Source organism: Pongo abelii, chromosome 7 (genome assembly GCF_028885655.2).
Source record: "Pongo abelii isolate AG06213 chromosome 7, NHGRI_mPonAbe1-v2.0_pri, whole genome shotgun sequence".
NCBI lineage: Eukaryota > Metazoa > Chordata > Mammalia > Primates > Hominidae > Pongo > Pongo abelii.
The window spans coordinates 42,573,630-42,586,019 of record NC_071992.2 but is presented as its reverse complement, the minus strand read 5'-3'; the positions used below and the strand labels follow the sequence as shown (position 1 = coordinate 42,586,019).

General features: G+C 40.1%; 1 protein-coding gene across 2 annotated transcripts in view; it reads left to right on the top strand.

The window, feature by feature from the left end:
* ZMAT4 (zinc finger matrin-type 4) overlaps positions 1-10,616 on the top strand; it is a 372,149-nt gene extending 361,533 nt beyond the window's left edge. For both annotated transcript variants that reach the window (XM_009243743.4, XM_002819032.5), the window contains one exon: positions 8,966-10,616. In XM_009243743.4, the coding sequence (XP_009242018.1) occupies positions 8,966-8,981 (16 nt within the window). In that variant the 3' untranslated portion in view covers positions 8,982-10,616. The remainder of the gene's footprint in view (positions 1-8,965) is intronic.
* Positions 10,617-12,390: the final 1,774 nt, after the last annotated feature.

The following is a 12,390-nucleotide window of genomic DNA, read 5'->3' as shown; positions in this document are numbered from 1 at the left end:
TGTAGCAAATAAATAATAAATAATAGATCACATTTATTTGTTGCTCCATATGTACCAGGTATGTAATACTTCGATATATTAATTCATTTAATCTTCAAAGCAGCCCTGTGAGGTCTCTGTGTTATTATATTATCCCCATTTTATAGTTCAGGAAACTGAGGCAAGAGCTACAGAGCTACTACATGCCAGAACTGGGATTTGAAGTTGGGCATTTTATAGTAAACCTCACTCTTGGGCACCTATTGAACTGCATCTGCCATATGCTCCCCTGCAGAGAAATTCCTGGCCTGGCATCTTGGGTGCTCTCTGTGTCTGCCAGTGTGGAGTGGGATTGGGCTCTGTATACTAAAAACCAGAACCAGAATCAGAATCAGAGAGGTTTGCTACTGCAATATTGCAATGCAATTCTGACGCTAACTACCTAGAGTTAGTGCAGACTTCACAACTTAAGGGCACAGACTTCAGCAAGACCGCCCTCACTTCAGATGTCAGCTGCAAGCTCTGAGGGTCCCAGGACACCTGCACTTCTGACCAATTGGCTACAAATTTGGGGTTCCCATTACTCCCTCAGGTTTGATACCTAGAAGGAATGTCAGAACTCGGGAGAGAGCTAGACTTGCAATTACAGTTTTATTATGAAGGCTACAAATCAGGACCAACCAAATGACAAGATGTATATAAGAAGGTCTAGGAGGGTCCCAAATGCGGAGCTTGTATGTCCTCTTCTTGTGAAATCAGGGCTGTGGGACTTTTCTTTAGTTCAGCTAAAGATAGGGTCCTTGTCACATGGCCACAAAAATTTAGGCTTGCAGACAATTTAAAAGGTGAGTAAGACAGGATTTTATTGGGTGAAAAGGGAAAAAAGGGAAAGAGGGACCCTTCACAAGCCAGAGTCCCTGCTGGTGTGTTTCCTGCCCGCAGCTTGAATCCCAGGTTCCACACAGGAAGAGGAGGGGCCAGGCTCCTTGTCCACTGCACAGGGTGCCAAGTTCCTGAGGCTCCACCCCAGTGCACAGGCTGGTTGGAGTTTTTCTGGGAACCTCTTTGCACTCAGCTGTCTTATCAAGACACAATACTCCCTCATCATGCTGATGTGCTCACTCAACTGAGCTTTGGTGTCCAGAGTTTTACTATGCTTTCATTACTTAGGTATGACTGAAGAATTGGTCATGTGACTGAACTCATTGTCCAGCCTCTCTCTTCTCCCTAAAGGTTGGGCTACTATTATTTGGCCTCAACCCTCTAATCACACAGTTTATGTTTCCAGCATGGCCAGATTTCATCCTGAATCTATCTAGGGACTCACTATGAGTCACCTCATTAGCATAAGCTGTCAAGTTCCACCATGAATTACAAAGATACTGCTATCATTTGGGAAATCCCAAGGGCTTAGACCTCCACCTCAAGAACTTGGAAAAAAGACCCGACAAACTCTATCGTACAAGAGCTACATCAGAAATTTTTCTTTCAAGTAACTAAGAGTAAGGAAACAAGCATTTCTAAATGTTTAGTGGTTACTGGTCACATTCATCTACATTGTATCATTTAATCTTCATGACATTCCTAGGAGGAAGATATTATCGATGTCTTTGTTTTATAGATGAATAAACTGAGGCTAAATGAAATTAATAACCATGTACATGAACATCCAATTAGTAACAATTGGTATGGAAGTTTAAAATCAAGTTTAAAATCTAACTTTCAATCACAAGCACTTTGAATACATTACAAGAATAGTAGAAGGAGATAAGAATAGAGATATAGATGCTTTCAACACCTAATTGTTTTTCTTATTTGAAAATGCAGGATGGGAATGGACTTGCCCGGGATAGGACAGTCAATGAGAAATGTGAGGATCTGGGAGTGAGGCTTCTTCCCAAGGTGCCAAGTGATTCCTTTTCTCATTTTCCTCATGTGTTTATTTACAAAAGATTACGTTTTAATGTGTGTCAGGGCTTTAATGTGTAGCAAGCATTGAAAATACACAAATAGAGAGACACAGTCCCCAGGCTTCCTTGAAGAGGACACAGACAGTACACAAAATATTGCAATGTGACATGGCTACTGAAACAATAAAGAAAAGCACTTAGAAAAATGCAATAAAAGCCCGGTTGTTGTGGCTCATCCCTGTAATCCCAGCACTTTGGGAGGCCGAGGTGGGTGGATCATGAGGTCAGGAGATCAAGACCAGCCTGGCTAACATGGGAACCCCTGTCTCTACTAAAACTACAAAAATTAGCCAGGCATGGTGGCGGGTGCCTGTAATCCCAGCTACTTTGGAAGCTGAGGCAGGAGAATCGCTTGAACCCAGGAGGCAGAGGTTGCAGTGAGCTGAGATGGTGCCACTGCACCACTCCAGCCTGGGTGACAAAGCAAGAGTCTGTCTCAAAAAAATAAAAGAGAAAGAAAAATACAATAAAGGAAACAATAAAAGAAAGTTATAACTAGAAAGGGGCGAGAGGAAGAGGGGAGTCAGGAAAGATTAGGGGAGAGAATGCAGGAGCCAGGGGTTGGAAACAAACAAGGATTAACCAGATTTTGAGTTCTGTAAGTGAATAGAAGAGGGGTACTGAACTCTCTCACTTCAGATGAGGAGGCTAATGTGTTGTCATCGACAAAAAGAGCTAAACTCTGTAAAATATTTAAATAGATGTATTCTTAGCCAAATATGAGTTACTATGGCCCGCGTTGCAGCCTTCAGGAGGTCCTGAGAACATGTGCTCAAGGTGGTCGGGGTGTAGCTTGGTTTTATATATTTTAGGGAGGCAAGAGACATCAATCAAATACATTTAAAAAGTATATTGGTTTGGTCCAGAAAGGCGGGACAACTAGAGATGGGGTTCAGAGGCTTCCAGGCTATAGGTAAATTTAAACATTTTTTGGTTGAGAATTGGTTGAGTTTGTCTAAAGACCTGGGATTAACAGAAAGGAATGTCTGGGTTAAGATAAAGGGTTGCAGAGACACAAGTTTTTATTTGCAGAGGAAGCCTTCAGATAGTAGGCTCCAGAGAAAATAGGTTGCAAAGTGTTTCTTATCAGACTTAAAGTCTGTGTTGATGTTCATGCTGGAGAGGAATAATGAGGCAAGTCCGACCCCCATTTCCCATCATGGCCTGAAACAGTTTCTGAGGTTAAATTTTAAAAGAGCCCTGGCTGAGCAGGAAGTCCATTCTAGTGGTTATGGGGAGGGTTTCTTAGAATTTTATTTTTTGGTTACAGGGTCCTGATGATGCTCAAAGCCTAGCACTTTGCAGACCCCTTGCTCTGCCGCAGCTGTAGCCAGAACCCCCAAAGTAGAAGGGAATGGAGTCACACAAATAATGGAGGTCAGGTTGTGATGTTGTGGATCTCAGGAATGAGGAGGATGTGTGTGTATTAGGAGTTCCAGCAAGTTTCCTCATTTGTAAAATGATGATGTTCGACCTCCCTAGATAATCTCTGGGATCCCTTCTGGCTCTAGCATTTCATTATTTTGTGATTTTATGAAAAATGTTTTGCAAAGCAAAAGAATAGTGTAAACAAGATTATAAAGAGAATATTTGCCTTCTTAAGGGAATAAACTGTTCTGAAGCACATCAGGAGTGTTCACTTGCATATAAACAATGCAAATTCTATATAAGCAGAGGAGGCTTGTTTTCTTAGGTGTTTTGGTAAGTCAATTACAAATCGTTCTTATCAATTTTGCTAGTGTATATGTATTAGGAAGCAGAAGAGCTGAATTCATTTTAAAAGTGCTATACTTCTGAATGTTCACAATTTCTTGAATGTTCCCAGTACCTGACTTTTCTCTGAATTAGCCTGAGTTTTCTTAAATTATTTCTTTATTCCACGGGTTAAAACATTTGGGATTTGTTTTTTTCAAGAAGGTTTTGGATAAATTGTATGTTCATCAGATCTCAGAGGTGTCAGCTGAACCCCATTCTACTTTCAGTCGTCCTGAATGGGCTTAGGACTACTCAACAAAGTCTATAACCTGTTAGGGTCCAAAGTCCTGCCTCCGCTTTTGATTCCCAACATCTTAATGATCTCTCTTCATCTTTCTCCCCCTGTACATTTGAGTGCTTCTTTTTCCCACTCCCTGTATCAATCAGACTACATAGGCTTCCAATAAAAATTACCACTTTGGAAGTATTTTATTTGTCTAGACGACTGTATTAAGATTTGGTTGTCATGCAGAGCTAGCACCATGCAGAGCACAAAGCCATCTTCCTGATTCCATTCTCTCTAGGCCTCTTCCCCTTCTCTCATATTCTCTTTCTCTTCTCTTTTTTTTTTCTCCAAACCCCCTCATCCCCCTGACATTCACCCTTTTCAGAAGCAAGACACCTTGTGCCCCTTGTCTTAAGCACAGCAGTTTCCTGCTGTAGCTTGGGCATTTTAAAGTTTTGTTCTCCACTCCCAGGTGGTTGCTCAAAATACTCCAAATACATTTTGTTGTGTCAGGGTAAATTCAGGAAACATGATCTGGAAGAAGCAGATTTCCACCAAGGGGGATAAGAGAGGCTGGGCAAGCAGAGAGGTGGGGGATGAGTTTCCAAACAGAAGGAACAGCCTGCACCAACCATGGCAACATGTGAGAGCCAGCACGTAGAGGAGCCTCACCTGATTTTCTGTGATCCGGATAGGTGGAGTAATCGCAAGGAGTAATGATTAAAAGACAGGAATGGAGAAGAAGATGCCAGTGACATTACAGTGACCTTTATGTGTCATATTAAGACATTTTTATTTTCTCAGAAGGTGCTGGGAACCCAGTGAGGCATTGCAGCACCAGTGTGATGAAGCCACAGAGCTGACTGCAAACATCCCAGATAGAAAACCAGTGCAATGCCACGGACCAGGAGTAGGACATGGGGCAGGGGATGCAGAGGAAATGGGACATTTAAGAGTGAAGTAGGAGACCAATAAGATTTGGGATTGATTGATTATGGGCTGAGGGAGAAAAAGGAAGTGGCCAGGGATAACGCTGCACTTTTGTCTTGAATATTTATTGGCCAAGTTAGGAAATGCAAGAATAGAAATTAGGAGATGTTCAATTTTGGAAATATAACTTCATTTGGTTTATCACTGCACTATTTTAATTTACGGGGCCAAAGTGTTACGTCCTTGGATGTCATTCAGTTCTCAGGCAATAGGCTGAACAAGTTCCAAGTCATGACTGTTCAGCAACATTTTTGTGAAAAATGCCTTAGACATGACTCCTCCTCTCCTAACAAACTCTGGCCATATCATTTCATGTAAACCATGGCCCATGATTGCCTTTTCCTTGTCACTGTAAGCTTGCTACCTGGCTATCAGAAATTAGGCTTCATCATGGCTAAGGATGTTCTGCTGTTTTTTCACTGGCTTATTGAACAGTTTACATTCAGTGTGGGACCAATTAATCATTATATATTTCTCTAGCTGCCACCTTCAAACTCACATGGTCAAAGTGCTTTCTTCATTCTTCCTCCATATTGTTAATATCTCAAGAAGATTGTATACATCTCTGGTCTTTTTTTTTTTTTTTTTTTTTTTTGAGTCAGAGTCTTGCTCTGTCACCAGGCTGGAGTGCAGTGGCACAATCTCAGCTCAGTGCAACCTCTGCCTCCTTGGTTCAAGCAATTCTCCTGCCTCAGCCTCCCAAATAGCTAGGACTATAGGAGCATGCCACCATGCCCAGCTAATTTTTGTATTTTTAGTAGAGACAGGGTTTCACCATGTTGGCCAGGATGGTCTTGATCTCTTGACTTCATGATCCTCTCGCCTCAGTCTCCCAAAGTGCTGGGATTACAGGCGTGAGCCACCGCACTCGGCCAAGGTGAGACCATTTTCAATGGTCATTACTAGTCTATCTTAAGATTTCTGTCTCAAAACCAGGTCAGAGAAGCCCCCTATCCTGGACCTTCAGGATGAGAATAAGGTGAAAGACTAGCGGTGGAAGAAGCGGAAGCTTTTGGACATGCCTGTTCCTACAGATGTGATTCTCATCTGGCTTGTGCTAGAAGGCTGCCACATGCCCCGTGTGGCCCAGCCTGCAATAGGGGCTGAACATCACAGAAGTTCTATGTCGCACCACATTCCCTGACAGGGACACTTCTCTTTTGGGAAGGCAGAGGTACCCATTCCAAATTGCCCAACATTTTTCTAACTGCTTCCTGAGACCCTATGAAAATTCCCTATTAACACTCAGTTACATTAGTCTTAGAAAGGTAGCAAATGTGGGCCCGACGCAGTGGCTCACATCTGTAATCCCAGCGGTTTGGGAGGCCGAGGTGGGTGGATCACCTGAGGTCAGGAGTTTGAGACCAGCCTGGCCAACATGGCAAAACCCTGTATCCACTAAAAATACAAAAATTAGCCAGGTGTGGTAGCACGTGGCTGTAATCTCAGCTACTTGGGAGGCTGAAGCAGGAGAATTGCTTGAACCTGGGAGGCAGAGGTTGCAGTGAGCTGAGATTGTGCCACTGCACTCCAGCCTGGGCAACAAAGCGTGACTCAGTCTCAAAAAAAAAAAAAAAAAAGGTAGCAAATATGCAAATGTGAAACTGAGGCCATGTTTTCATCATGTTTGTGGTTTCATATATGTCAAAAAGAAGATGAGCTATCTGAGTATGATTGGTACATATATGGCACAATTGAAATTGTGTCTTCAGATGGAATCATATTTAAGGCTGTCCGAGAACAAAGACTGCCCTTTCGCCACAAATGGAAGCTATGTGATGAATTTTTTTCCCTATGCCTTTCTTCAATTTTCTATTTAAAGAAATTTCTGAAAATACATGAATTATGCAGCTTATCTCTCAGATGAAAAAGAATTTTCTTCTTGGATTGGATGGCTGCATGTTTATTAATAGCAGTGAAATTTTCCGTGTTCTTTTGTATCAAATGGGATGCTGACTAAAATATGAAGTAGCCTTTCCAGCAAAAATAACAGTAATGGATGAATAATTACAAAAGCTATATGGAACTGAAAGACATTTTAATTTGTCATTATTTCTATGTATTCAGAAAGGATCTGAATAATTACGATGACTATAAAAAGGAAAAGTGTGATATTTTTCCTCATTATGGGTTTAAGTTCTTAATATACCACTTTTACTATAAGTTTAAGAAAAAAACCCTTTCATCTGATTTTCTCTAACTATGTAATCATGACTAAAGACTGTTTAGCTGTGAATGTTTGGTCTTCTTACTGTTACGTGAAGATGCTGTCCTTCAAACTCATTTTAATCTCAAAAGTGTTCATCTTTGAAGTTTATAAAAATGAAATTATACTTATTTGCTCAGTGAGAACTTTCAACCCTTATGTCACATTAATTTGTGAAGATGACAAGGACGGTTGAATTTCCTTAGGTCATGACCGGATGGTAGCAGAGTATGAGATTCTAAAACAGGATTTTAATTTTTATAACAACTACTAAAAAGTGGCTATAGCTACCACGGTAATGCTAAGGCAAAATTTCAAATATTTCAAAGCTATTTTTAAAAATATGCATATAGTCTCAATTTTTTTAGTCTACATTATACCAACAATGTTCAACTTCTTATTCAGATCCTAAGAATATTCTATGACAGCACTTTTTTTGGAAGATGAAATTTCAACATATGCTCTGTGTTTCTAGGTGAGTGATAGAATTTTCTTTTGTAGCTTTTGAATTTTCATTTACCAGATTGCCAGTGAGACATTTGGACCTTAGCGATGGAAGATGGGAAAACCTGTGAAAAGAGTCTAACCTGCTCTAACACTTTTGCCACCCTTCCCTCTAAAATATTCTTTAAGGGAAACAGCCACCACTAGAAGATGCTTTTCCAGCAGCCTCCTTTCAGCTGGAGCACTTCTTCAGCAGCATTCGAGAAATCCCCGGCAGAAGATGTCAACAAGCTCTCTCACCTCCTGCTTTTGAGTTTTTCCAGGGTTCAAGTTCCACCCCTTAACAGCTGTTTGATCTTGTGCCATTAATTTAGCCAAGTGAAACCTCAGTGTTCTCACCTTTAAAAGGGGTGGAAATGGTACACATAGTAAAAGTGGTCTGTGGATTAAATTAAAATGTAAAGTAAATGTAAAATTCATGACACGTAGTAGGCATGTGGTAAGAGGTAGTATCTTGTTGTCATAAAGAAAAAAACAAAACTAAAAATCCTTCAAAAATTAGCTCTCAATTTGATTAAATCAATACTTTTTGCAAGTAAAGCCAGAAAGAATTTTTTTGTTTGTTTGTTTTTGTTTTTGTTTTTGTTTTTTTGAGACAGAGTCTTGCTCTGTTGCCAGGCTGGAGTGCAGTGGCGCGATCTCGGCTCACTGCATCAGGTTCAAGCGATTCTCCTGCCTCAGCCTCCTGAGTAGCTGGGACTACAGGCACACTACCATGCCCAGCTAATTTTTGTATTTTTAGTAGAGACGGGGTTTCACCATGTTGGCCAGGATAGTCTTGATATCCTGACCTCGTGATCTGCCCACCTCCACCTCCCAAAGTGCTGGGATTACAGGCATGAGCCACTGCACCCGGCCCAGAAACATTTTTTTTTTTTTCTATTCATCTAACAGAGAAAATTTTGAATGAGTGGAGAACAAGGCTTATATTAATTTGAAATTTAGCCACTGTAATGTTGCTCTCCACTTTCAACAAGAGGGTTCTGCATGTAGTTATACCTGAAACTTAAAGATGGGTGTATGCAGCATGCCATAAATAAAAATCAATTCGTTATTTTTATTTTAAGAACATTTGGAATGAATTTAGTGTCTGGATTGACAATGTAGAGCTATAAATTTTCTTGTACATATGTGGAGATGGCATTGGTAATGGAGATATTATATATACAGGTTATTTAGAACCTGAAAGATTAACTTTACAAATTCAGATGCATTTGAATTTGATGGTTAAGGTAATATGAGAAGTAGAAGGGAGACAGTGGGTGGGGGGAGAAAGAGGTGTTGGAATTTGTAATTATGAAAGAAGGTAACACTGTGTTTCCTTCTGTCTTATAGCCTGAAGAATAAATAGTGAAAGCATCAATCAAGAGATAAGAACAAAATATCAGCATTTCTCTGCCGTGGAGAATTGCTTATCAACCACCAGAGGAGGCTTCTTTCTTGAACAATAAACATTTCTTACAAGGATTCACAGATTCACATACAACCGATCTTGATTTTTGGAAATGAATGAGGTTTCTTTTTTCTTTTTCCTTTTTTTAATTTTGGGGTAAGTTATGATATTTGGATGGATTTTTAAATTCTTTCCTGATAACATATTTAGCACATGTTCTAAATTATAATCCTATAGCAAACAGTTGGAGCATTATTCAAACTGAAAGTGGAAAAATTTAAATTTCCAATTTATTCTAGATTTCCTCAGAGCATAATTATTCTGTTAAATCCTCAATGAGTGTGATGTAAACCACCTCTATCCAGAAATATACATTCTTTTCTCATCATGTTGGACACAGTTAAGGGTGACATGCACAGAACCAGAACAGATCACTATTAGTGGAAAATACCAAATGGATAAATAAATACCAGTCCTTCTCTGTTCTCCAAGCACAGGAGCCAGGTTTACCATCTGAACAATGAAGACGAAGAGAGTAAATAAAGGAAGAATTCTCATCTTTTTTTCTGATCATTCAAAGAACAGTTTCTCAAGGTTAAGCCAAGTCCTCCTTGCAAGTTGCCAAATAATAGCTTAGGAAAAGAATTAGTCTGCCTGCATGATGATCTTCTTAGGCAAAAACGTCTTCATAGCCCTTGACCTTGGTGAATTTTTTTCCCCAAAAGCATCCAAAAGAAGAATTATAAACCCCACAATGAGATGGAAATAAACGAGTATTTTTTTTTTTTTACGATGTTTGGCCTGAACTGTGGGCTTTAATTGGGGGATACTGATGGTTTGGAAAGAAGTGAGAAAATTCTGAAGAAATGGTGGCCTTGGGCTAGGCGGGGTCCCCTATTTCTTATGTTTCTCACCGAAGTCCTACTGCTGAGCCAAGACTTAGTCACTTTGGAAAGAGCATGACCGATAAGGAAAACAGTTGCTTTCTGATGGGGAGCGTCTGCGTGCAGATCATGAGGCTCTTTCTCTAGGTTTAATTCTTTTCCATGGTGACCGGACTTGGTGTCTTGCAGCCTGGTTACAAAGTGGGACGTTGAGCTTCTACTGACAATGCCCTGCATGGACCAGCTGGGATCTGGCTGGGGCTGCCCTGTGTCCCTAGCGACCACAGGCAATCCATCTTCTTGTGTCAGCAATTTCTGGATACCCACTGTTTTCCACCAAGAGCTGAGGTGGCGACAACTCAGTGAGCAATAAACAAAATGACACAGAAATGCACAGTGTTGTTATGAAGGAGCCTGTTACCCTGTGTTCAAAATCTGGCACCATTCCCTTGAGCAGAGCCCACTCAGGAGGGACCAGGTCTGCCAGTTTCTGTGCCTGCAGAGAGAGGAAGCCCCACCAACCACACCCTACTCTACGAGAGGAAAGGGGGTTGGATGGGAAGAATCTATTTTGCTGTTTTGGAAAGCACACAGCCGACCTACAAACCTCCTGTGATGGTGTTTCTTCAGATGTGTAAAATAAGGCTTTATTTGTCAATTCCGCTGTAAAATAAGCATTGTCCAAGTAAAAACAGCAGCAACAACAAAACACTGTTTCTGTTTGGGTTTAGTGAGTGAGCTTATGCCCTAAAGTGCTGTGCGTGTGTGTGTGTGTGTGTGTGTGTGTGTGTGTGTGTTTGTTTTTTTAAAATAACCTAATATAGAAAAGTCTATGAACATAGATTTCTTTTACTTTACAGAGAGGCTATGCCAAACCCTTTATAGATAAGCTTCCGGCCATAATAATCAGATTATTTCAGAATTCCTCATCTAAATACCATTCCTCCTTGGCAACCTGTCAAATGCAAGTGAATACCCTGCCAGAGGTTTTGTGTGTTTGTTTGTTTTCAAATTCTTTATTTTTGCCCATGCAGATAATGGAAATTATCATTCTAGTGTGCCCTGGAGATGACATATTAGTTTTCAGCAGGAAGGGGCTGCTAATGTTGTTTACATTTTGGGAATTCTGGAATGGAAAGATTCCTACTTGGGAAGCTAACTGTTTGTGGTTGTCTTTTCTGTTTGGTTTGCTGTGGTTATGTTTGTTCAGCTAAGTTATATCTTACCTTCCCATTTTTTTATTAGTGGATGGGAGTGGGATGGAAGGTAAATGTTTTCAAATAACCAAATCAATTCTGAAGGAGAGGAAAGAGACCCACACAGACCTGGGTGTGTCCCTGTCTTACGTCCAGTCCACCCGGAGCTGCTGACACGTGGTCCCAGCAGAGACTCCGGGCAAGCTGAGAACATGAGTCAAGTGATTTTCTGTAAAATGTTAATTCAAGGGACCTAGGAGAGAACCCATATATTTGAAAGAGTGAAGCTATTCAAATTATCAATATTTAAAGTATTTTTACTATTCCAGAGTTTTTATAATAATGTTAACTAAACTAACCAAATACTGCCCATTTAAAGTTTTGCTGCAGTGGGGGAAAAATTATTCAAAAATTATTCAAAACACGCAAGCTTAATGGACTCTTTATACTATATCAGAGTAAAATTATTTGCATTTAAAAGGTTAGTGGTTATGTGGTTGAAATTGTCTTCTTAAGAAGATAAAACACTTCTATAGCCTTGGTCATGCAGTTAATTTACTTTGCGAAAAGTTTTTCTTCGTCAGTACAGAGGTAAGCTTCAGGCTAGCACCTGTGCCAGAGGCCACAAATGCCATGGTAGTGAAACCCAAAATAATGAGGCTTCGTTAAATTTAGTCTCCAAAGCCCAGTGAACTAATAAATATAGTCATAAAGTAATCTGCTAAGTAGAGGGGACTACAGTGATTCCTTTGGCTGATAAAGTAGTAATAAAATTCTCATCCGCAATTGCTTGACTACAAAGAAAAATAGGATTTGTGTTTCACTTGCCTGTTAGATGACATATATAAGCATAAATTGGAACTGAAAGAGTCTTTACACTTTTCTATTGACATGAGTTTATTAGGTCAACCAGACCAAAGGATGAAAAATTTTAGTATTTTTCTAAAACTCCCATAGGAAAATGTGAACCTTCTGGATGGGGCTGGGGGTGGAGTGTGGGGGCATCCTAACTCTTCCAAAGCTGATGTTTTGAGTTGGAAATTTCTGACTGGTCAGTGTGAACACAGAATATTAAAACCCCACTAAGAAAATTACCTTTTTAAACTGCCAGGTAATAAAATAACTATACTCTCTCTATATTCCATCCAAAGAAAATATTCATTGTTCACTTGACCAGCTTCTATGAGGAACTGTTTTTCTTTTGTGACCAGAATAAGGAGGGTCCAATCAACGTATTATTGTGGAGATAGCCTTTTTTTTTTTTTTTCTGGCTCCTACCTAATTTAT